This window comes from Anolis sagrei, chromosome 5, assembly GCF_037176765.1.
Source record: "Anolis sagrei isolate rAnoSag1 chromosome 5, rAnoSag1.mat, whole genome shotgun sequence".
Taxonomy (NCBI): Eukaryota; Metazoa; Chordata; class Lepidosauria; order Squamata; family Dactyloidae; genus Anolis; species Anolis sagrei.
In genome coordinates, this window is record NC_090025.1 from 108,033,524 (window position 1) to 108,059,906 (window position 26,383).

General features: G+C 39.7%; 1 protein-coding gene across 4 annotated transcripts in view; it reads left to right on the top strand.

The window, feature by feature from the left end:
* Window positions 1-381: 381 nt before the first annotated feature.
* The window catches only part of CPEB2 (cytoplasmic polyadenylation element binding protein 2), a 51,845-nt gene continuing 25,843 nt past the window's right edge, over window positions 382-26,383 (top strand). For 2 of the 4 annotated variants that reach the window (XM_060777960.2, XM_060777962.2), the window contains exons 1-4: window positions 382-1,700; window positions 8,608-8,898; window positions 17,582-17,672; window positions 24,344-24,394. In XM_060777960.2, the coding sequence (XP_060633943.2) occupies window positions 1,146-1,700; window positions 8,608-8,898; window positions 17,582-17,672; window positions 24,344-24,394 (988 nt within the window). In that variant the 5' untranslated portion in view covers window positions 382-1,145. The remainder of the gene's footprint in view (window positions 1,701-8,607; window positions 8,899-17,581; window positions 17,673-24,343; window positions 24,395-26,383) is intronic. The other 2 variants (XM_060777961.2, XM_060777963.2) reach the window with 1 other exon arrangement.

The following is a 26,383-nucleotide window of genomic DNA, read 5'->3' on the forward strand; positions in this document are numbered from 1 at the left end:
GCCAAACATTTTTTTTTCTTGGTCTCTTGGTTTTTTTGGCCTGTTCCTGGGGTTATTTGGGGTGCTGACTCACACACACAGCCTGAAAGTCATTCTATGCTCTGCCCTCTAGCTGCGCATGTGCTGAATCCACCCCCCGTCGGACGCCAACTTCGTCAGAAGCTCATAGGGAGATACCATTTTCCCCTCTTTCTTCCAAACCTTTACGCGTAGCGCAAGCGGGGCGTGGTACCGTCCTCTTCAGAGAGAGCGGACCAATCAGAAAGTTCAGGGGGCGGAGATAATCAAATAAGGCTGAATTGTTAATGAGGGGGCGGGGCCTCGCGAAGCGTCAGACAAGGCCCAGGGGGGAGGGAGAGAGAGAGAGGGGAGGGATTGTGATGCGTGACGGCGGCAGTGACGACACTTCCGGGTTGTGAGGCAAGGAGGGGGTTCCTCCGCAGTAAGGCACTGCAGGCAGGCAGAGGGAGCGAGAAAGAGAGAGAAAGAGAGAGAGGGCTCCCGAAGCGGAAATGTGAGGGGAAGGCCCAAGGCTTGTTTTGACAGGGAACACAAGGGGATGAGGCATTCTTGGTAGCCTTAGGCGGAATGCGCCCTTTAACGGCAGCCTGAGGGGCTGCTTGGATAGGCGCGCGCTGAAGAGCTGCTTGGAGACGCGCGCGCGCACACCAGGGGCGGCTTGACAGGCGCGCGCACCAAGGGGCTGATTAGGAGGCGCGCGCCCCAAACCCACCAAAAAGCCGCCAGGGTCCTGAATAGTTTCTGAGGGGCGCCCATTTTGCCCTCGTGACGTCAAAGAAGCGTCCCGTTAGGCTGCTATTTCCTTGAGGAAGGGAAGAAGGGAGGGAGTTCTCTCTCTCTCCCTGAAGTGAAGGGCACCGTTGGCGACTTCCCTCCGCCTCCTTCGGCGCGTCATCAGGCCCCGCCAGTGACACTCGCCAGGGCCGAGGAGGGAGGAGGAGGAGGAGGAAGAGAGGCTCCTGGCAACGCAGCCTCCTCCTCCTTCTTCTCCTCTCCCAGTCGACTTTCAGCCCGTCCTCTGCCGGCTCAGCAGCCTCCTCCTTCCTCGCTGGCTCCATGTGTTGCCCGCTGCCTCTCCCTCCTCCTCCTCGCGCCGCCCGGGGCTGAGCCGGGCCCGCTTCCCTATGGAGTCTCCCCCGCACAACGGCGGCGGCGGCGGAGGGCACTTGCTGGGCGGCTTCAACAGCAGCGGCGGCGGCGCCGATCTCGGCAGCCCCCACCCGGTTGGCGGCGCGGCCTCCTCGGCGGTGCCTTCCTCGCCTCCTCCGCCGCCGCTGCCCGGCTTCGGCACGCCTTGGTCGGTGCAGACCTCCTCGCCGCCGCCTCCCCCAGCGCCCAGCGCCGCCATGGCCCCGCCGCCCAGCCCGGAGCCGCCGGAGAACGGAAGCGGCAACAGCAGCTTCTACGCCGCCGGAGGGATGCCGTCGTCCATCAACCCGGCGTTCTTCCAGAGCTTCTCCCCGGTGTCGACTCACGCCGGCTCCATGGGGCCCTTCGGCAGCCCCTTCTCCACCGCCCCGCCGCCGCAGATTAATGTCCCTCAGCAGCAGCAGCAGCAGCAACAACCGGCGAGGCGCTCCCCGGTGAGCCCGCAGCTCCAGCAGCAGCACCATCAGCACCAGGCGGCCGTGGCGGCGGCGGCTTTCCTCCAGCAACGGAACTCCTACAACCACCACCAGGTCGGTTCCCGAGGGGTCTGGGCAGGGAGACAGGCCATTGTTCCTTCACAGTCTCCCGGCCGAAATGTTCTAGCCGAGAAGCAGTGACAGTCCACACTGCAAAGAGGAAAGGCTGTGTGGAAGGGGCCTGAGTCCACATTGCCATATAATCCAGTTCAATATGGATTTTATACAGCTGTGTGGAAGGGGAACTGGCTGCAGAAACTAGATTATATGGCAGTATAGATGGGCCCCCAGAAGGGAGCCCTTTGGAAGCAGGCATGTATGCGGGGGGGGGGGGGGGGGGGGGGGGCTTGAGGGGCTTCAGCCCCCCCCCCCCGAAATTCTCATGGTGGTTCGTGAAAAGGCCTTACTGGTATATTATTTAAACTGTTATGTTTATTCATATCATGATCTGATCACCATACTCAATATATCCCATATGCATGGGGGTATTGGGTTTTTGGTTTTTTTGTCGTGTCAGGAGTGACTGCAAGTCGCTCCTGGTATGAGAGAATTGGCCGTCTGCAAGGACGTTGCCCAGGGGACGCCTGGATGATTTGATGTTTTTATCATCCTTGTGTGAGGCTTCTCTCATGTCCCCGCATGAGGAGCTGGAGCTGATAGAGGGAGCTCATCCGCCTCTCCCCGGATTCGAACCTGCGACCTGTCGGTCTTCAGTCCTGCCGGCTCAGGGGTTTAACCCACTGCACCACCGGGGGGCTGGTATTGGGGTAACAATACAAAAGGTTGGCTAGGGTCGACCCTCTTTCACTCAGACTCAGCCCCCCCCCCCCCCCCAAATCGAAATCCTGGCTACGGGCCTGTTTGGAAGCAAATCAGTTTCTCCTCTGGGATATTTATAATATTTATAATATAATGTAATGCAATATATTACTAGTATAATATATTATATATTTATATTACATGTAATATTACTAATAATGTTACGATATAGTGGGATGGTGCAATATAGCAATGTTTAATGCTGATGTTGTACTATGCTTATAATATAATGTATTGTATGTAATATATATCTTGTAAGCCGCTCTGAGTCCCCTTCGGGGTGAGAAGGGGGGCATATCAATGCCGTAAATAAATAAATAAATAAATTATCAAGCCAGAAAATCCCCCATGTTCTGCTCTGAACTGGACTATATGGCAGTATGGACTGAGATATCCCAGTTTAAAGCAGATATTGTGGGTTTTCCTTCCTCGATATTCTGGGATACAGGGCTGTGTGGAAGGGCCCTGTATTTCTCTAACAACCCTAGAGCAGAAACTGATTTGCTTCCAAAGGGCACCCCTCTGGGGCCCCATGTGCACTGCAATGTAATCTAGTTTCTGCTGCCAGTTTCCCTTCCACACAGCTGAATAGTATCCCACATTATCTGCTTTGAACTGGAATATATGGCAGTGTGGATGAAGATATCCCAGTTCAAAGCAGATATTGTGGGTTTTCTTGCCTTGATATTCTGGGATACAGGGCTGTGTGGAAGGCCCCTGTGTTTCTCCAATGACCCCAGAGCAGAAACTGAATTGCTTCCAAAGGGCACCCTTCTGGGGCCCCATCTACACTGCCATATAATCTAGTTTCTGCAGCCAGTTCCCCTTCCACACAGCTGTATAAAATCCACATTGAACTGGATTATATGGCAGTGTGGACTCAGGCCCCTTCTATACAGCTGTATAATATCACACATTATCTGCTTTGAACTGGAATATATGGCAGTATGGACACAGATAACCCAGTACTAAGCAGATATTCTGGGATTTTCTGCCTTGATATTCTGGGTTATATGTCAATGGATTATCTGAATTACATAGCAGTGTAGATCCAGCCTGGATGTGCAGTATATCTTCGTGTGTGTGTGTGTGTGTGGTGGGGGTCAGGTGCACACACAATCCTGACTCTTTGGGTGCCTTCATCCCTATACAAGAGTTGCCAGCATCAATCATCTCCTTCCTTTTGAATGTAAGGGGGGAAATTGCCTGTCTTGTTGCCCTATGGGCATGCTTAGCTTGTCGAAGAGAAGGTTGAGAGGAGATGCGACAGCCATGTTTCAGTATCTTTTGTGTGCATGTGTGTTGTTGTCCAGGGGACATCCAGATGTTTTGCCATCCTGTGGGAGGCTTCTCTTATGTCCCCACATGAGAAGCGGGGACTGACAGATAGGAGCTCACCCTGCTCCCTAGATTCAAACCACTGATCTTTCGGTCAGCCACAAGAATTTTACCCATTGTATCACCAGGGGCTTCTGTTTCAATATCTGAAAGGTTGTCATAAGGAAGAGCGGGTAGGCTTGCTTGCTGCCACCCACAAGGAGCAATGGGTTCAAATTCCAGGAAAGGAGATTCCCTCTTAACATTAAGAAGAACTTCCTGATTGTAAGACCTGTTCAGCAGTGGAACTCTCTGCACCCAAGTCCTTCCACATAGCCATATAACCCAAAATATCAAAGCAGATAACCCATAATATCTGTTTTGAACTTGATTATATGGTAGTGTGGACTCAGATAACCCAGTTCAAAGCAGATATTGTGGGATTTTCTGCCTTGATATTTTGGGTTGTATGGCTGTGTGAAAGGGCCCTAAGCCCACACTGCGACATAATCCAGTTCAATGTGAATTTTATACGGATGTGTGGAAAGGTCCTCAGAGAGTGATGGAAACTTTTTTTTTTTGGAGGCTTTTAAACAGAGGCCATTGTTAGGGATGTTTTGAGCTTTTCCTGCATGGTAGGGGGTTGGACTAGATGGCCTGTGAGGTCTCTTCCATGATTATGTTATTGTTATTTGCCTTCAAGTCACGTGAGACCCTAAGGAGAACCTAACCTGGGGTTTTCTTCACACGGTTTGCTCAGAGGGGGGTTGCCTTCCTTTGGGACTGAGGAGAGTGGCTTGTCCAAGGTCACCTACTGGGTTTTCTTAACTAAGCTGGGATTTGAATCCTGATATCCCAGGAGTCCTAGTCCAACACTCAGTGGGTAAAGCAAGGCAGTATTTGACCCTGAAGTGTTTTTCCCTGCCCTAGACTCCCAAAACATCCTTTTCTCTAATTACAAAAAGATGATTTGCGTCCCTGGGAAGTCTCCAGAAGTAGCAATTCATCTTTTAAATAGGTTACAGGGCCTCCCTGTACTGCTTGACATTTTGTTCAAAACCTGGAGTGGATTTTTGGACACAACTCCTTTTGCTGGCATTTTTGGCGGTCTGACCAGCTCCTGGAGAGTGTGAGCGGAAGAAAAATGGCCCTGAGGTTGTCCATTTCGGTCTGATAAGTTTCTCTGCTTTGTGGAGCAGAGGAGTTGCCAATGTCCTCTGTTGGATAAATTCCAAGGGGCTTTTTCTGCAGAAGGGGGAAAGTGTTCCTTCTGTATTGACTGCAGTGAGCAAGGTTTGATATGTAAGGAGAGTTTTAGCATAGTAAACAAATTGGGCTATCAGTCTGCTAAGGTAGATGTATATATACATGGTTGATTAATTGAACTTTCGTATACAGCAGTGATATTCATTCTTTGGTGGTGTCTCTGGCTTGAGATCGGCTCTAACCTAGCACGGGGTTTTCTTGGCAAGATTTATTCAGAGGGGCTTTATCATTGCCTTCCTTTTTGGGTAAACGGCTGTGGCTTTCTCAAGGTCACCCAGTAGGTTTCCATAGCTGAGCAGGGATTCGAACCCTGTTCTAGTCCAGAATGAAGCTGCTATGTAATCCTGGCTCACAATGATATTTTGCCGACTGACTTGCATGGGGAGACTCCCATGGGTGTTTTGGCTCAAGACAGACCAGGTTTCTGTGAGTTGGAGGTGAACAAGAGCCACCCTTTCCTCCATATCAGACCTCCCTGTTCTGTGTGCTCACAAGGTAACCCTTGTGACAGTGTAAGTGACGTGTCAGCACAAACGTTGCCTCAGTGTAGGGAGAAGGAGGCAATCATTATATCAGAGGACAAATCCTTTATTTCGCAACAAAGGAAAGAGCTTTCACAGCAATAGTACTCTACTTGTTTAATACATTCCTTAAACATCCTCTCATTGAGCTTACATTTTCTTTTTTCCCCTGATTCGGGGGAAATACATATTTATGCTAACATTTTAAGTTTCACTGCTTCTTACCTTTGTGTATAGAATATCTTAAATCTGACATACTTGCCATGTCTGAGCTGGATTTTGTGACTGGACAAGTGGAAATGTCTTCCTTATTGTAGTGTGATAATACAGAAAGATATCTCAAAAGGCAAAAGTAGGATACTCAAAGCCATAACTTTGCATATAAGGTAGCTGCCTTGGGTTTAGGAAACACTTTTCAAATTGGGAAGTGCGTAAGCACTGTACTTTCTTCTGTTTCTTTTAAAGGGTTTTAGTTTCATAATTCATCAAAAGTAGCTTCATCAATGTTAAATAGATTATTAATTTGCTGAAATTTGTTTCTTCATTTAATATTAATTACATTCAATAAAATGTCCAAGTTATTACTAACAGATATAATCCACGACATATATGATTTGATACTCTTACATTTATATATAAAAGAAGACTAAAAAGCATTTAAATTGATTTCAATATGATATGACAGCTATTGGGCTGAAAAAAAGGTAAACTGGCAATGTCATTATCACATTGACTGCAGTGAATTTATTGTATATGCTCATGTATAAATTGACTTCATGTAATAAGTTGAGGGCATGTTTTGAGGCTAAAATTATGGATTCTAATATGACGCATGGAAAAGTCTTCAGAGAGGAGACAGCACCATCACCTTGATGGTGATTATCACTATTTTGCCTTGCAAGCATTCAAAAAGACCAGAAAAGGCACCACAGCAAAAAGAGTAGAGGGGTGCTTTTTAAAGAGCTCCTGGGACAGACTAAGTCTTTCCTTTTGCCACTCTACCCAAAGAAGGGGATGGTTACTTTGTTGATTAGTTAAGGTGCAGTACTCACAGTGACCCATGAATATGTAAGCCCAGGTTTTTTTTGCGTTGATTTTTTTTACTAAGAATTCTACATGTATACATCAATTTATAGTTCTTTTCCCCATTGATTATGATTTCTCACTGCTTTTTTTCCTAGCAAACTGCATCATCGTTGTTTTTTAAAATAAAAACGTATAAGAACATTGACAAGTGGGGGGGAAAGGGCTTTGAGGCCTTCTGGCTACACCTGGCCCAGTCTGTATTCTCAATCTGTTTTCTGCATTTTCTTCTCAACCCTGATGACTTAGCTTTTATATATATTTCCTTGAAATGTCACGAATATGTATTTTATAAAATTAAGTCGCATTGAATAAAATTTACTGTCTGGTGAGTAGTTATTAATTTGCGGTCTAACAATGCAGTCATATGTTTTTTTTCTGAGTACAATAAAACAGAAAGCTTCACTGTATTCAGTAGGTTTGCACTACTCAATACAGTAGCTTTTGATTCTCCGTCCTCCAGCTAAGAATTCATAGAATTGAAGTGTACGTTGGCAATGATACTGATGATACTTAACAGAGAGATCATTTCTCTCCATTTCATTTCTTTCCTTTCTATAGAAAAGCTTAATTTTAATGAATTTAATAACATTATTACCAATATCATAAAGCCACCCAATGGGATTCCATGGCCAAGCGAGAAGTTGAACCCTAGTCTCCCAGTGGCCTAGTCGAATACTCAGATCACTTTATGTATCAGAATGCTAGATTTTATTTATTAGGTTACAGATTTAAATGTAATGGATTTATTTATAGATGTAGGAATAGTGATATTCTGCATTACTGTTGTAACCAAATATTCTAGCTTGGGAATCAGAAACATTTCTTAATTTAATAGCCAGTGAGTGTGCAAGGGTAATGCTACAGAATATTGAAAATATTACAGTTAACCTTGATATTATCTTTAAAAAAATACAAGGTTGGTATTTATTTTATTTTCTTAAACTGGATGGAATAATTTCAGACTCTTTCCACTACTTCTGGTTGAAACTACATTTAATTAATCAGATCATACAAGGAAATAATTGGTTTGTGACTCTGAGTCAGGCCATCTTTGATGACATTTGTATGAGATTGCTGAAACACTGTCCATAATCCTTTTGTTGCACTGTGCAAGCATATATGATGACAGCAAGAGGGAAATGGCCACAGGCACAGTGGCAATAATAGGAGGCAGCAAATAGAACTGGGGCCCCTTCCTCACAGCTGAATAAAACCCCACATTGTCCGCTTTGAACTGGAATATATGGCAGTGTGGACTCAGATAACCCAGTTCAAAGCAGATATTCTGGGATTCTCTGCCTTGATATTCTGGGTTATATGGCTGTGTGAAAGGGCCTGGACTGTTTAGAGTTGTTAGAGTCTCTCTGCTTCCTCTTCTCATCACTGTGGAACTCTATAAAAAGGGCAACCATTGGCATTGTGCATCTGAACAGCTTTTAAAAATTGATGTCCTGTGTCTTGTGTGCCTTCAAGTCATTTCTGATTTATGGTGAAGCTATCACAGCAAATCTATCAAGAAGTTTTTGTAGCAGAATTCGTTCAGAAGAGGTTTGCCCTTGACTTTCTCTCAGACTGAGCAAGTGTGTTTGCCTAGTGGATTTCCATGGCCAAACAGGGATTTGAACTTTTTGGCCAACACTCAAAGAAAAACACTATACTAGCCCTCCTAGATGATCTACTCCTAAATCCATACTATAATTTGAATTCTGTTTCTTGTAGCAATTTCTAGTGTCTGCATACATTAAAGCATGTGCCACTTTATACCACAACTACACAGGATTTGGGGAGTTAATTGGTGCTAATAGTACATTGCCAAAAGGTCATTTACCTTTGACTGCCAGACATACCCCCTGACTTGGAAGTAACTTTTACTAAATTCAGCTATATAAAGTATTAGACTGTATTACGTCAGATATATTTTAAACACTATCTTTCTCTTATGCCTATTCTAGCCTCTACTGAAACCATCACCGTGGAGCAACCATCAAAGTAGTGGATGGAGCACAGGAAATATGTCCTGGGGAAGCATGCATGGTAGAGACCATCGTAGAACTGGAAATATGGGAATTCCGGGAACTGTGAACCAGATCTCTCCCTTAAAGAAGCCGTTTTCCGGTAACGTCATAGCTCCCCCTAAATTTACTCGTTCTGCTCCATCACTGACTCCAAAATCTTGGATTGAAGATAATGTTTTCCGAACAGACAACAACAGTAATACACTCTTACCCTTACAGGTAAGAATGGTATGTAATTACATAGTCTTTTTGATGTTTTGAACTTAAAAATTATAAATAGTATGTAAGTCAATTTTTTCTCTATTGGAAATAACTAAAATTACTTGAAGTGTGTTTACCAACTGCAATTACTTTTACTTTAAAGCTCCTTTAGAATTTTTTTCTAATTAGTCAGCGAATGAACCAGAAATTCATAAGTGATTTTACTTAAGATCTCTGGTTCAGTGTTGCTGCATAGTAGCAGTATATTTTTACAACATTCCCTGAGAGGTTATTATGTGAACAGTTTTAAACTCTTGGGCATTTTCCTATCAATTTCTGAGCACACTACTTTTCTACTAGGAAAATGTGGATTTTGCTCTTTCTATGATACTGTTGTACTTGAATTGTGTAGGGTAGGTTCGCAGATACGGTAGTCACCTGTCTGTGACATCATTGATAATAAACCTTTGTACTTGCACCATTTTATATAGTTTTGAAAATTGTTTCAATATTTAGATACAGAACACTTTGCATAGGAAACTTGTATTTTAAGAAGAAAAAAAATAGAAAATATGTACCTAACTGACTTCTTTCCACCCTGTAATGCCCTGCCATTTAAGGAACCTATTTGTTTCTTTCCCTGAGCTTTTTTTAAAGAAAATTGAAACAGTGTCTTAACTGGAGAATAATGTAAATGAGAAGTTTGGAGCTCTAATGCTCTCTTGTCTGATGAATACAGTAAAAACATAAGAATAGAGATTTTAAAATGGAAAATTATGAAGAGGTGAAGAAACATCCAGTTTAATTAATAGAGGATTGAGGTATAAGTTCAGATGCTCGGTTGCTTCTCTAAATAGCATGCCTATAAGAGTTCAGTTATATGTAGTTTTGAAGGAGGTCTGTTTTTGCTGGAGAAGTGTGTTTAAGATAATTAAGTGTCCTCCCATTTGTCTTCTGCAATTCTTTCATGGCACTGCTTCTTTCTGGATTTACCCAAGTCTACCCATGCAAAACCCGTGGAAAGCAAAATGGCTACACTGATCCAATTGCAGTAAATAAGCAACAAAAGAAAGGATTAAAATTCTGACCCACCTGCCTTCTTTATTTTTATGTCTGTGTTCAAATTGACTTCTTTGAAATCTTTGTCAAAATTTTGTTGAGGGTAATCAAATTGGAAATGTGTTTAAAGTGGTGAATAAATATTTCAGTTACTTAGAGCAATAATTGGTTTTAAAGCTCATTGGAAGTTTGGTATATTAGGGATCATGTAGAAATCCAGTCAGGAGGGAATGCCCTTACCATGTTTCCAATTGTTAACACTTCGTTGGGCTTCTTTCTTCAACACAGTGTGATTGTGTCATATGCAAGCGGTCTGTTCCATTGTATAACCTGGAACCCTGAATTGAATGAAGACTTGAGCTTTTGTTGTAAGCATAGCATGGAATAATGATGGAGGGATCTTTACTCTGGTTTGCTTCCACCGGAAGTCATTGCATATGATTGAACCCATGTTATATTACCTCACATTATGCATGAGTGGACTGTATGTATTTGCAACAAGACTAGCTTTTGTGCAGTGTGGCTAAGTTACCACTGTTCCATTGATGTCAGTGGTCTACCTTTCCTCAGTAGTTTTGACAAAAAGTATCAACCAGATCTTAGGTATTAGAATTCCTTAAACGTTTATGGGTTGATGCCCTCATTGTTGTAGAGCTTAAACTGAACAACAAGAATTCATGTACTCTGGATGTTGTTGCCAATGCCATATGGCAGACTAGAATATTATGCTTCTTCAGTTTATCTTGCACAAGTCAGTATTAAAGAAGTTATTAGAGGCCAACCAACTCTTCAGCAAATTCTACTTAAATTGCAGAATCAAGTATTGCAAGTTACAACTTTTATCCCACCCTACAATCCTAGCATCACATGTGCTCAGCTGCCTCCTGTGTATTCTGAACTCCAAATGTATACTCCCCTGGGACCATCCCCCATAAGATTTTCCAAATGTACAGTGAAGTGGCTTTTATAGTCCACTCACAAAGAAAGCTATTCAACTATGTATCTACATTTGCTTTGCAGGAATACAAAAAAAGTCAACCTTTAGTTAATGGATGCTTAATTAAATCGGAATGCACAAAAGACTTAACAGAGGATCACTCGCCTTATTAGTTCAAGTGATTAACCATACATTTCTCTCCTGTTCTCCCTTATGTTCAGTATGAACAATGTTCACACAAACACAGTCTGGGAGTTGATGTTGCCTTTGGATAAGAAAACCAGATGTTCCTTATAGTTAAATAAAATTTGATGGAAGGAAACTGTGGTCAAACTTCATGATGACCTTTTGCTAAAAGTGGCAGAAGATGGTTGATTTGGATCTGTTAACTGGTTTTGATGCCTACACCAGAAAAAGGGAATTTATAGCTCTCTAGATGATATTGGGTACATATAATCTATGTTGGACACAGCTAGCATCATCCGTAATGAAGGTTGAAAGGAGATGTAGTATAACACTATCTGGAAGACCACAGAATTACCCCTTTTGCCCTGTACAAGTACCCTAATGGTCAATATGTAGAATTCCCACAAAAACATAGTCCAGGAGTTGCTATTGCCTTTGGAGAAGTAAACCTATACACATACACTGCACTGTGTTTTCGTCTCTGTAGTTAATTGCTCTATGCACATATCTCCAGATCTAGCTCTGTTTCCTTCCTGTGGCTCAAGGCGGGATACAGTATCATTAAAATGAGAGAAAAAACACTGTTAAAAGACATACACGATACAGAGTTAAAATCCACTGAAATAATAATGATGACTTTAATGATAGATGTTGATAAAAACATATGCTGCATTAATTGCATCTTACAACCTTAAAAGCCTCTTGCCATCTCAACATATTATGCGGGATTATTATATACATTATGCATTCTGAGAAGAATATTTCTTTCATCTGTCAGTTTCAGCTGAGTGACCTAGAGTGGGAAAGATTGGGGGTGGGAGGGGGAGTCCTATCTGTCCTCACTTTCCACATCCTGCCTAACTTGATAAACTTATCACTTTTTTGTTTCTGCCGGGTTTTTAAATTTTAGTATTAACATTGGCTACTTTTGGTTCCTCCATCAGAGAGGTCAGTTTTAGTGATAAGCTGCACATTCCTGTTGTGGAGATAGTAGCTTTACTTTTAGAACCCATTGAAATCTCTTGAGTATAAACTTAATCAGGATAAAGCTGCAGTATTAGTATTTAGTTTGGAGAATAAGGTTGAGATGCTTTCTCAAGAGTTAAAGTAGGTGGAAGGGTTGATAATATATTTTGATATATCTGAAACAATTAACTGAGAACATGAAAGAATATACAATGCAATTTTAATACCTCATTTTGGAGGTAATGCAATTAAGAATATAAAATCTGAGTTTTCATACTTATTAGGAGATGATGACAGTTGGGATTCAATGCAGTGTATATTTAAAAAATAGTTCCTCTGAAAACATAAAAAAAGTGAACAGGTAATGATAATATTAAAACAGTTTAGATTTACACACAATACAATGCAATTAGAAAGCAATTCTTAGCCTTGTCTTTAAACACTTTCTATATTTAACAGTTGCCAAAATAAAATTTTAAAAAGATTTTTGTTTGTCACAAAAAGAGGCTATTTTAGAAGGAAGTTCTGGAGTCTTAAGGGCAATGACTGTATAAGAAGTTATTATCTTAACTCACCATCAATCCTGCTTATTGTGGTGGTGGGACTGAAAGATGAGCCTCTCCTGATGATATCAAGACCTGGGTATACTCAGGGAGATGAAATCTATCAGATAACTTGAACTAGAGACATATAGTCATTTTTTTCTTGTTCCTGGGAACAAACTGACACCCAGAGGAGCTGTTGTAACAGAATAGTAGTATGGTCTCTGTAGCCCATCTTGGATTAAGAGCTGTACTAGCCAATGTTTCCAAAAACTCTTTCTTCAAAGGCAACCTCATTTAAAATGCACTACAGTAGTTGAAATGGAATGTATATAAGCTTTCAAGGAATGGGTACAATCGACATGTAGTTCTTAAAATGTGCAAAAACAGTCCTGGGCACTTCATGTTCAAAGCAGGGTGCATGAATACATCCAAGCTGCGAAGCTTCACCTTCAGGAGGAGTGTATTCCCATCTATAACAGCAGAATTCCTATTTCCTGATCTGCCTTCTGACTGACCAGAATCTCTCCTGTCTTCTCTGGTAAAGCTTCAGCTTGTTTGTCCTGACCCACCCCAATACTGACAACAGACACTGGTTTAGGATAAAGACACTGGTTTAGGATAAAGACAATAAAGAATTGAGATGAAAAAGAGTAATAGAGCTTGGTGTCACCTGCTTATTGATACTCCAAATCTCCAGTCAACCTTTCCAGCCATATCACTTATGCATTGAATATTGTGGTGGACAAAACCAAACTCTGAAAGATACAATAGCTCAATTGCTAGTTTGTGGGATGGGAGGGAGCATGAGGTCTGGTCCCAGGATTAACACTGTAAAGAGTTAATCACTGGTGGATGTCTGGTGTCATGTTACACTTACCAATTGATACAGTGATGGATCATAGGTTGCTCTGGCTACACAAGGTTAGCTGTTACAGAGATTTCTCTTGTCTCCTAGGGCAAAACATAGAGGCCTAAATTCTATTTTTGTCTGATTAAAGTAGACAGACCGAAGTCTTTAGTTATATCTGTGTTTTGATTCACCATTTACTAGTTGTTTAAATTGCTCTGTTCTATTTAGAATTGTCAAGCAGAATACAGGTCAAAATCTGTTTAGGATTACCTTGCATTTGAATGACTCAATACTTGCATGCAAAATCTCAAATTGTATTTTAAGAAATAATGACATCACATTAACAAAACATAGAAGTATAGTATAACTCCTGTATCTTAGGGGGATATGATCAGCTATTTATTTTTCACTAATCAGTAATTCAGTAGCAGGGTGTTGGTGGTGATACTAGAGCTCTCTACCAAGGAATTCTGATCCATGACATTTGCAATAGTATCAAATTGCTGTAATCATGTTATGTCCTTAGGTTCTTATTTAAAGAGAATAATTGCCAACTTTCAGTCTCATTCATTTCCTTCATGTGAATATCATAGGAGTCATTGTTGCCTTTCATTAGATTACACTATGTTACTGGTCTTTTGTGCTGTAGACAATGCAAGAAAAACCAAGAACTAGCCTCGAGTGACATAAATATGGTTACAATAAGTATGTTTCTCTTTTGGTGGGAAAATAATGTTTTGTTTGTTAAATCATTGTGAACAGTATAGAGGCGAGATATTTGGTCCAGTAATCTCCACATAAATTTGTTTCTTCTTTGTGGACTCTGAAAATGCACATTTTCAAAAATTAGGGATTAAACACCAATATTAATAAAATGTAAATTTAAAATTAATGGTTCAAAATTGACTGGGTAGACCTACTGGCAAAGACAGGTTTTTACTGCTGTTGTAAATTCAGATGGTGCATTCACCTATCAAATCTCTTCCAGAAGGTTATATCACAGTCTGGGAGTGGCCAGTGGAAAGGTCCTCTGGCCTGCTGGGTTCAAGCCTGTTGAAGTTAACACCCTTCAGTGGACTTAGGTGTACAGGGCAAATTATACAGGACAAGGTGATCTTGTAGATAACCTGTACCCAAACCATGTAGGGCTTTACATGTAATTACTAAAACTTTACACTTTTTCTGAAAACTAATTGGTAACAAGTGGGATGATTTTAGCATAGGAGTAACGTACTCCCTCCTGAATAAACCCATAACCAGTCTGGCTGCCATGTTTTGAACTAATTGAAATTTCCAAACTTGCTACAGAAGTAGCCCGATGTGCAGTGTAGTGCAGAATCCCAACCTTGACCAGTATGCACACTACCATCTTTAGATATTCTGGATTCTAGGAAGGGACTCAGCTGCTGTATTAACCAAAGATGATAAAATCATAACAGTTGAAAGAGACCACGAGGACCATTCTGTCCAACCCCCTGCCATGCAGGAAAATACAATGATAATAAGTACAGACAGGCCCCAAGTTAAAAACAGGATAGGTTCTGTAGGTTTGTCCTTAAGTGGAATTTGTTTGTAAGTCAAAACAGGTATATTTTTAAGTATCTATATAAATAAAATGTAATGTTAGTTGTGGGAATAATAGAAATCAAAAACCACTGGACTAATTGACACCAAATTTGGACACAAGACACCTAACAACCCAATGTATGTCCTTCACTCAAAAAAATTGATTTTGTCATTTGGGAGTTGTAGTTGCTGGGATTTATAGTTCACCTACAATCAGAGCATTCTGAACCCCACCAATGATGGAATTGAAACAAACTTGGCACACAGCTCTCCCACGACCAACAGAAAATACGGGAAGGGTTTGGTGGGCAGTGTCCTTTGGTTTTGGAGTTCTAGTACACCTTCATCCAGAGATCATTGTGGACTCAAACAATGATGCATCTGGACCAAACTCTACACGAATATTCAATATGCCCAAATGTGATCACTGGTGGAGTTTGGGGAAAAGAGAATCTTGACATTTGGGAGTTCTAATTGCTGGGATTTATAGTTCACCTACAATCACAGAGCATTCTGAACCCCACCAACGATAAAATTGGGCCAAACCTCCGACACAGAACCCCCATGTGGGCCACAGCAACACGTGGCAGGGGACGGCTAGTAACTCCATACACACACACACATACACACACACACACTTCGGATAGAATAGGGAAGAGTTAACTCCCCTGTAGTGTTTGTTTTACTGTCTGTGTTCCTGTTCAGAAGATTTCACCTCGTGCCTCTGTGATAACTGGATTTTGAAAAATTTGGCTTGTTGTGGAAACAAGGATTAGTGATAAAACTATAAAACTTCAGCTGAGCCACCTTTCCCCCATGACAACTCTTCCAGGAGTGAACTGCCCTTCCTAAGGGTAGATTTCTCTTGCTTCCTGTTGTCTCACGTCTGTTTGTAACTGTGAGTTGTTTGTAAGTCGGATGTTTGTAACTCAGGGACTGCCTGTACTATGTCACCAATGTTGGAGTATTTTTAATAGCCCTTTTTCTTTGAAGCTCTTTATTGTTTTACTGGTCCTTAGAAGTTTGTGGTGAGCCTGGGAATAGGTTTTGGTTAAGATTTTCCCTTACATAATAGAAAATTTAAAATATTATTATTTTTTCGTTGTGGAAATATTGAAACCCATTCGATTTAGGTTCCCAGAAGGGAATGATGTGTTACAGCACATTTATTTAGTTTATGTTTAGTGCACAAAACTAAAAGACATGGAACATTATTTCTGTGTTTTCAAAGAATAATTATCACAAAAGGTTATTAAATAACTCAAGATTTAACCTACAATATTTGTTTGGGAGTTTTGAAATAGCAGTGACAAACTTAATTTGGTTTAATATTTCATCAAAAAGTTAAAGAGATTAGAAAATTGCTTTTATTGGAATACTTGTAATTATTTTAATCCATAATAATCCAAAAATGTACTTAGTTTATTTTTATTTTAATTAAAACAATGAAGGCATAGAATTTTAAACAAAAAATAGCCTGGAGAAGTAAAATTCTTTTTTGTGTCTCTGGAGTCACACAAATGGAACTTTTGTGCCTGAACAGAGACACAGTTGGAATGTTCTAGAAGTAAGTAGCTTTTCAGAAATTTGATCTCCTCCATGTCCTAGACCTTCAAGCTACTGTCCTCTCAGTTGTTGTTGTTGTTGTTGTTTATTTATACCCCACTTTATCTCCCCTGAAGAGGACACAAAATGTCTTAACGTGAAAGCATCAGCATAGCAATGTAAAATATACAAACATACAAACATTAAAACAGGAGTAAATATAAACATTATTTTAAAATTCCCAGTTAAAAACCATTAAAACAAATTCAATGTTCAAAACCACAACACTCCCTGACTTGATCTTACAAACCATCTTTCAAAGCCTGTCTGAATAAAAAGATTTTAGCTTGCTGCCAGAAGGATGGTAGGGAGGGGGCCATTCTGGCTTCCCTGGGCAAGGGGGTTCCAGAGTCAAGGGGCAGCTACCGAGAAGGCCTGTTCTCTTATTACCTCCAACAGAGCTTGAAATGGAAGTGGGACCGAGAGAAAGGCCTCTCCTGGAGATCTCTCGGCCTGGGCAGTGGCATTATTTTCATGGTAATCGTGTCAGGTTGCTGTCCATTTTCCCAGAATGTTTAATATTGTTTTCTAATCAGTATTGAAGAAAGTGCACTTCATGTATGAAATCCTGGAACATGTTTGAGGCCCAGATGGTGATTGCTCAAGCCACAGATGAAATTAAGGGCTTCGTTTTGTATGCATTTGTGGGAGTTCGTTATTTAGCCACTGCAGTTTGAACTGCAATAAATGGTCAATGTAGATGAGGCCCCAGTCTGGGAAGAAAGTGCTAATAGTGACACATTTTGCTTCTGTTAATCCTAACAGAAAATGAACAGTTTAAAAATACTTTATGATAGTGCTTCTGAGAAATATAAGTGTCACTTTGTTTTTGAAAGATGTCCATCTTTCATAGTTGAAGTGTCATTCATTTAGAAGTTTTTAAATTGGCTGATTGCAGAGCTAAAGACTACTGACAGTATGTTATCTGTAAAACTGCCTCTTTCACTTTTTGTATAACAATTGTATTTCTAATGCTAAGAATCTCTTTTCCTTTAGGATCGAAACAGAATGTATGACAGCCTGAATATGCATTCATTGGAAAATTCCCTCATTGACATAATGAGAGCTGAGCATGACCCTCTTAAAGGTATGTTCCTGCAGTGGTTAATTTTCAGTCTGTGGCAAAGTCCACTCTGCATTGTTGTTGTCTTAATAACATGAAAATGCACATATATGAAATGGTATATGTTTAACATGCATAAGGTTAGATAGGACCCATTTATATATCATTGACAGAAATGATATCCTCCACCACTATTTTTTTCTGTAAGGAAAGATTTTAAAAAGTGAATTTTTAGCTTGAGTATCCTTTTCCCTCCCTGTTCTCATCACCAAAAATGTTCATACTAAAAAATTCTGGAGTTAAATGATTAATTCAGATGTATTGTCAAAGGCCCAGTAATTCAGATGTGTTTTTTTAAAACAATAATTGAGACTAAGTGACCAGTTAGCTTGTTCAAAAATGGCAAACTGGTAATTTTTCAGTAAAAGTTGTGGGCACAATTTAATTCACTACAACTTATGGGTAGAACAGTATTTTTTTCCAATTAGTTGTCTTCTATCCTCTTTTTAATGGGCTCCATTAATGAATGTGTTCATATTTGTCATATAGGAGACCACTGTGTCTCCAATATACGTAAGTAATTGTAAAATGCACATCTAAAAATCTTCTTAACTGGATTAAGTAAGTTCCAATAATTAAGTGATATGTGTGTCAGCATGATAATGTTTATAATATATTCAGTTGTATTCACAACATGAAAGACAAAATATCTGACGTAATGCTGTGCATTAAACACAACTGGACAAGTTTCAAACATCCTCAAATTTCCCAGAAAACTTCTGTTGCATAGAGGCTGAAGATTTCTCTGTTCTGTTTGATATTGGAGATACAGTTTGCTTACTGTTCATGTGATGTTTACAAGAAGCCCTACAGTTCTTCATATGACAATATGTAATATTGGGTTTGATGGTACCTGCTTCCACATGTTTATAGGATTACAGCCTGAATACTAAGGATTTTAATACATTAAAAGTTTAGGCCACATCTACACTGACCATTTAATGGAGTTTGAAGTTAACTTCAAACTGTGACAGCCAGACAATGAGCTCTCATTAAAACACATGAAAGAAACCCTTAATGCCAGCAGTGTTTTGTGGTTTGTATAATTACCTTCCAGGCCTCAAACTAGTTCCCAGATTTCCTGTGTAATCATCTGCACTGCAAAACCAATTTCTTCAATACCTGTCTGGAACTGCATGAAATGGTCATTGTAGATGGGCCCAGTGTGTCACATTCAGCTCAGGAGAATATATTTTTGAGTAAACATACATAGGATTGTTCTACTTCTCTCTGTTGAAGTATAGTTTGAAAATCAGGCTTCCAAAGAATAATTTGGATTATGCATATGATTAATTACATAAATTTATAAGGATATTTATTAACCAATGAGTTAAGCAATAGTAGTCAGTGTATATGTGCCTTATGACTTATGGGAACTATGAATTTCACAGAGATTTCTTAGGCAAGGAATACTCCGAGGTAATTAGGTTCCAGTGAGCTTGTATCTTAAAAACAGGGTATTTAAAATGTGCTGCTAAAACCTAGTAAGGATAGCATCTATTTTATAGAAAAGGTGCTTTGTAGTCTTGCCATTATTTTGCCAGATTTAACAAAGTTGCTCAGTAGAATGATGGTGTTATGAAATAAAAGATTGCTTATCTTACCAGTTTCTATCTGTTAACAATTGTGATAAAAAATATTATGGCTTTAAATCTTCATTTTTAAATCACTATGAGAAAGATAGTATATGTGAGGTAATACCAATACCACGACTAAACATTATCATTTGAGTAATATCACAGTAGATGGGCTGTTTGTCTTACAAAGTTAGAAAGTGTCTGGGAGTAATCCACTTTTGATACATAGGTTTTATACAGTAAATCTTTAATGGTGAATTAAACTTTTCAATTACTATTTTTCTGCTATAATTGAGCATTTTTTTCTCAACTGATGTCATTACTGGGGTCCATCTAGTCATCAAAATTTACAGACTCAATAGCATTGTGGCATTTCTCTTTTTTCTTTCTCCTTATGTGGTACCACTTTTAGAACTGATGCTGGTGTTATCAAATCAAAATATTTAAAATAGAACACAGTCTGAGTAGTCAAATTGCTGCCTTGTGATCTGTATCAATATGAATTATGAGGGTTGTTCACATAATTCAAGAAACTTAATTTCATTCACTAAGCTGTAAGACTCACTATCTGATTATAGAATTAATTTAGAAGGCATACTTCAAGAGTTGCTTCAGTAAAAGAAAAGAAACAAAGAAATCTGTAGAGAGTCTTTACTTAAATTTGATACCTTAAAATACAAATGGAAGATTATTGCTCATCGGATGTTCTGTTGGCACAAGAAGATGGGGCGAGAGGGATGGGAAAGTCAGGGTTGTGGCTGGTTCCCATCTACAGTTTTTTCCAGCTACTGGATATTCAGGTCTCTGGGCCAATAAGAACTATGGAATCATAAGGCAGGACTTCTCCCAGAAGAACTCACAAAGAGTTCTTTCCCTTGGTTTGCTGGAGGAGAGTAACCATCTGACAATGAGTTTCTTGTGCTTCGACATATTTCCTTCCCACTCGGCCTATGTTATTGCGTTTGGGTGCTGCAGATGCAGTTAATGGGCCTGGGGAGGAGTATTGCCTGTCAGTGGATTGGCCTTGACTGGCAGAGAGTTTTGTCTCCCATGGAACAACCATAAAATTATATTTGCCAAGTTTTTCTGTATTTAAATTTCTTTTTTAGGTATCTGTATTACTAATTTATATTCTTGCATGGCAAGAAGGGCAGTGGCCAGGACCCTATTTAACTCATAGCAGATGTAAAAGATCAACCCAGCAGTGCAGAGGGGGTTATAAAAAGAATCTGCAGACTAGGGGAAAATTCCACCATCCCAAGAGAAGAAAAATCTTGCTGCTGCCTGCTTTTCAGTGGACTTCTGCCTGAGACTTCATTGTCTTCAATCATAGAATCATAAATCATGTAGTTGGAAGAGACCACAAGGGCTATCCAGTCCAATCCTTTGCCATGCAAGAACACCCTCCCAACAGATGGCCATCCAGCCTCCTTTAAAAAGTGTTCTGTGCTGGAAGCAAGTTAGAACTTCATGTCTTCCATGACAGTGTCCCAAATAATATCTAATGCAACCCTTACTACCTAGTCTGTATTCAGTCTTCTTTGTAGTCCCTGTACCACACAATATGACTTGTGTTTGTTTTGAGACCTCATTGGAACTTTTTAGAGCTAAGTGGTATTTCCATTCAGACTACAGGAGTGGTGGACTGATATAGTCTGCACTATGAGACTGATAGATGTGGATGGATTTCTGAGGGCTCTTGAAAACTTGGCCGGTCTGTAGAAGGAAGAAATGGCCAGGGCAGTGAGCACAATTTCTGCCTACTATGAAGAATATGCACAGAACTTTGCAGATAAAATCATACAGACCAATGCTAATTTGAAGGTTGTGATGACTGCAGATCCTGTAGATGTAACCTCAGCTTCTGCAAGTCATCGATATATTTGTTTGTGCATCCTGGGGATTGTAGACAGGATCCTTGCAGAGAGAAAAAGCTACCACCTGGATACTGGACACATACCTGCTTAGCTCATAATAACAAACAGTGGAGGAATGGCTGAGTGGGTAAGAGGAGTGATAAATGCCTCCTTGCAGCACAGGGTTCCATCCTACAATAAATAATTACTGACCAATCCCAAATATACCCCTTAAAGAGATTTCTGCAGTGGTGGTGATGTTTTCTCACGTCTAGGGGTTCCTATTCTAGATTTTCTAGTCCAGATTGTGGGATGAAAATCCAAAACATTTCTGATCCCAATCATTTCAAATAAGGCACAGTCAACCATTATTTATGTTTAACATATTTGGTAGACTTTATTGGGTCCCACATTGGGAGAAAAGGCGGGATGTAAATTAAATATACGTATATACAGATGTATCATCATACGTTAAGTGCTGGGTGTCAATTAGACAGCCTCACCTGAGTGCTCTATGCACCCATATAACTAATACACAACTCCATGGGAACAGAGAAGGTATGGGCAAAGCTTCAGCCCTCAATGTGTTTTGAACTTCAGCTCCCACAATTCCTGGCAACTGGTAAGCTGACTGGGATTTCTGGGAGTTGAAGTCCAAAACACTTGGAGGGCCAAAGTTTGCTCATATCTAGTCCAAAGGATTCTGTTGGCTTGGCCATTAAGTTGCATGCTGATGGGCATGGGGAGATTGGGCAGCAGCTGGGATGGTAGATAGGCCTTTTGCCCTTGTCATTCTAAAGTCATGCAATGTAGCCAGCCAGTAAAGGGTGTGAAGTTATATTCTCACAAACACAATATTGTTTCCTGTTTCTTTCATTCTTTTTGCTTTCTTTTTCAATAGTGTGGGTGTAAATAGTTGTTTTCCCATGGCTTTAAGATGTATATTTTGTTTTCCGGAAATAACTTCAGTTCTGTATGCCCTTTAATTTTTTGGGGAAAAATCCTGAAGCCATAATAATTATTCTAAAGCTCGAGTGTGTTCCTAGTAACTACACAGGCAAGGATTATAGCAGTTTTACGTAGCATTTGAGGTAAAAAGGCAGTCTTCGCATTGTACTGAAACAAAGCAGCAATTGTATGTTGCCAGGAACATAATGTGCTTTAATAAAGTGGAAAACAATTTGCTGTGCAATTCCAAATATCTATACTACATTATCATGGGAATTCCCTGTTCCCTTTTTATTCTACTATTTTCTTGTCTTTGATAACTAGAATACAGGCATACCTCAGTTGACAAACCCTCTGGCAAAAAAAGACAATTTTTACAAAGTCTTTTTATAGAAATCAAACCCTTCCCACTCCCACCCTTTTCTTCTCTTTGACTAGTTGGGAAGTTGTGTTTTGTTTTTTTGGGTTTGTTTTAGTAGTAGTATTGGTATTGGGAGGATCATGAAAAAAGGCTGGAGAAAGACAAACTTTCTGTATTGTATTACAACAGTTTGAATGTAGTAAACAATGCAATAAAATGTGACAGTGTAAAGAATGGGACTCTTCTTTAAGTGATCATGCTGTAACTGTGTGTGCTTATATACAACAGGCAAGGTGAACAAACAGCCTCCAGAATCACTGACTGAACATATGTGAAATGTAAACAGAAAAAATTGCAGATGACAGATTAGCCTGCCTCACAGTTACCCTGACATGTTAAAAACCACAAAGATGCAAGTTTTGCTACCACAGTGGAAGTCTTAAGTAAAGTGGTGACTATTGAAAGAAAGAAAAAATCATCCTGGGATGCATTGTGAGAGAAGCATTCAAGCAGTCTCAAGAAGATTTCAGAATACTTTTGATTAGTAATGCTAGGCTTACCTGATCTAGTTGTTTCATTTCATATTTGCATGATAGTTTGAGTAAAAAGTTTGTTGAAACATGTTGCACTCCTCTTCTTTTTTGTGGTGTTCTTTCCATGTTATTTCTCATAGTTTCTGTTAATGAAAGGAAAGCCCAGAACTATAGCTACATGATTGAGGTACACCTGTACTAATAGATACCAATAAGAAACAGTTATAAGTTTATCCCAGATTAAAAAAAATAGATGTGTTCCTTGTCACTACTTATTTAACCTGGATACTTGAACATGTTTCAGCAGACCCTTTATTCAGAACTGAATATATGCACATGTGAAATGAGATCAGGTAAGCCTTGCATGAGTAAACAAAAACATTTAGAATTTTCTGGAGACCACTGCAAGGCTACTTCGAAAATGTATCTAGAGATTTTTCTTTCCTTCACCAGCCTCCACTACTCTAATCATTTTTATTTTTTGGTGGTTAGACACGCTAGGTGTAATTGGTGAGGCTTATCTGCTCTCCCACTGTCTTTCTGTTTTGTTGGTCATGCATTCTCAGCAAGGGATTCCAAAAGCAGCAGCTGTTTTCCTTACCTACCATAGGGAGGCACACCACTACAAGTAGATCAGCTAGAGAAGAATTCTACTCTTTCAAGGCCAGATTATATTTTATTGTTTGCAACAAGCATGCTTCTTCGCCTCTGCATTGGAAGTTTGTTTCTCCAACCCTCCTTCAGCATTCTCCCAATGTCAGTGTTGCAAAACAAACAAGCGAACAAACAACTACCTATCTAGACAAGGAAGAAAAGGGAACTGGGCAAGCATAGAAAACCTTTGCAAGAAGAGCTTCTTTCTCAGAGGCGTTATTGACTGAGGCATGCCTGTATAGAACTTCTATTTGCATTAAAATTATTTAAATCTTTTTATTAAAATAAAATTGTATGTACTTCAAGCCAAATGCTGCTGAATTTTTGAACTTAGCTTCAACAGTTGGTTTTGAAATTTAGTCATTTGATGTTTCTACAGTGAAGGGGTTAACCATTTAGGTAGACATCTTCAAAGTGAGAATGAAAAAGGAAGAGTTGAATTAATCAGCTCTTTTTCTGGATTTCATGAAACAAAGAAGACCTTTATCCCCTTGGAGCTGATCCCAAATCACATTGTGGATCTTATGACCAGAGAACTGCTATTAAGAAGCCCTTTCTTTCAACTTTAAGTTGGATAAAGTATGGTGTTGACAAATGGAGTAACATATTACCTGATTAAAATAGAGTTATAACATATTTTTGTACTTTCTTCTTCTTTTATTTCTTAAATCTAAGAGCTAACTCTCTCATATATTTTTGGTCTTAGGGCGTTTGAATTATCCATATCCAGGAACTGACAATCTTCTAATGTTGAATGGTAAGAGCAAATCTTCTAGAAATTTATTTGTCATCAGATTAAGTTTGAAGTTTTACTTCGCTCTCTGTATTCTCTGTGAATTCAAATAAGATATGTATTCTTTAGAAACCACAATCCTCTTCCTATTTATTTAAAAATACTTAAATTTTCAATAGTTTTGTATGGTCATATCATTTTCATATTACAGATATGATTCTCTTCTCAAATAACATTCTGTATTTTTTAATAATAATGTTAATATTATCACCCCAAGGGATCTTTTATTCTACAATGCGCTCTGTATTTTGTGGAGCCAATTTTTCCTGGGATCTGGGATACAGTGACCACTACTGCAGCACATTTTTTTTACAGAACTCTAACTTTCTTGGGATTTTTTAAAGCGCTGTATCACCCTTTATTCATGTTGCAGCTCGCAGTCGCACTGTGTGTTTTGTGGCCACTGTGGCATCAAGTCGGCTTCTCGCTGCAATATAGTGTAGAAGGGCCCTGAGAGAAATTATTTTTGTTGATGCTGCTGCCATCTGAATTTGTGTACTCTTAAAGGGATTTGGATTCATAACAGTCAAAATTATTTGGATATTTGCAATTCATAACAGCAGAATTCTAAGATCTACCAAACCACCTTCACATTTACAATTGTGATTAATGCAAGATGAAAATTTGAGAGCTTCTTTAAAATAAAGAATCATCAGAATTTCTTTTATATACTGAAAGTATATTCACCTGTTATTTCATGATCACTACAGTGCTGCTGAAATCAGCAGTTCTTTCAAACTGTTGTTATACCAATGAAGATACACTTTTATAGATACAATGTTGTCAATGAAAACAGATCATTCATTCATTATTTTGGGTTGCTGTGAGTTTTTCGGTTGAGTTATTTTATTCATACATTGATGAACATTTATTCCACCTTTTTTTAAAAAAAACTCTCCAGGCAACTTTACAAACCATAAAACAGAATAGCATTCATACAGAAGCGTTCATTTCCACAACTCCAATGAAATAGTAGAAAAAGTAGCAGAAATAAAATATTTCTTAACAATTGAATGTATTAGAAAACAACTTCAGGCAGGCACTATTCAGCATTTCCATGACATCACCTGGCTTAGTTGAAAGCCAAGACATACAATTAAAAGTAATTTGTGTTTTACTGTATCCTTATTAACAATCACTAATCATCTACTCCTAACAGTTGTATGTAATTAGGGGACAGGGAAACAAAATAACATCCTGTGAAACCATATGCTCTCACTAACTTGTCACAGAACAATCATATTCCAGGGCTATATTCTGCAACCAGTTTGGCAACTTGGAGGGCATCCAATTGTTTGGGGAATGATCCAGAGAGCACTGCAATTCACTGGGTTGAATGCCTCTGCAAGGTCAATCAATGACATGTACAGAGTTTGATTTTGTTCCCTGCATTTTTCTTGGAGCAGTCATTCAGTGAATATCATATCCACTGTTCCTCTGGAGAGGAGGAAGCCATTCTAGGATTCTAGGAGGATGTCTTCTGAGATAGGTAGAAGGCAGTTAGCAAGAATTGTTGTGAGGATTTTCCAAATAGAGGTTAGAAAGGAGATGCCTCAATAGTTTTAACAGTCTGTTCTAGCCCTCTTTTTGAAAAGGGTGATGATGGTGGTGCCTTTGAAGTCTGCTGGGATTTTTTCGGTCATCAATGATTTTTCAATGAGCTGGTGAAGTTGTGTCAGCTCAGATCCACCCTCTTTAAACATTTCAACAGGGAACCTATCAGGTCTGCTGGCTTTGTTATTTTTTAATTGGCTGATGGCTTTGCTGACTTCCTCCAAACTAGTCAGTGCTGCAAGATCATCCCTAGTTTGTTGTTGCGAGAATTGTGAAATAACCTCTTCGTTCACGTCGGAGCTGCAGTTAAGGAGGTTATGGTAGTGCTCTTTCCAACGTAGTGCAATTGATTTTTTATCCTTCAGAAGTTTTGTTCCATCTGATGTACATAGAGGTTGT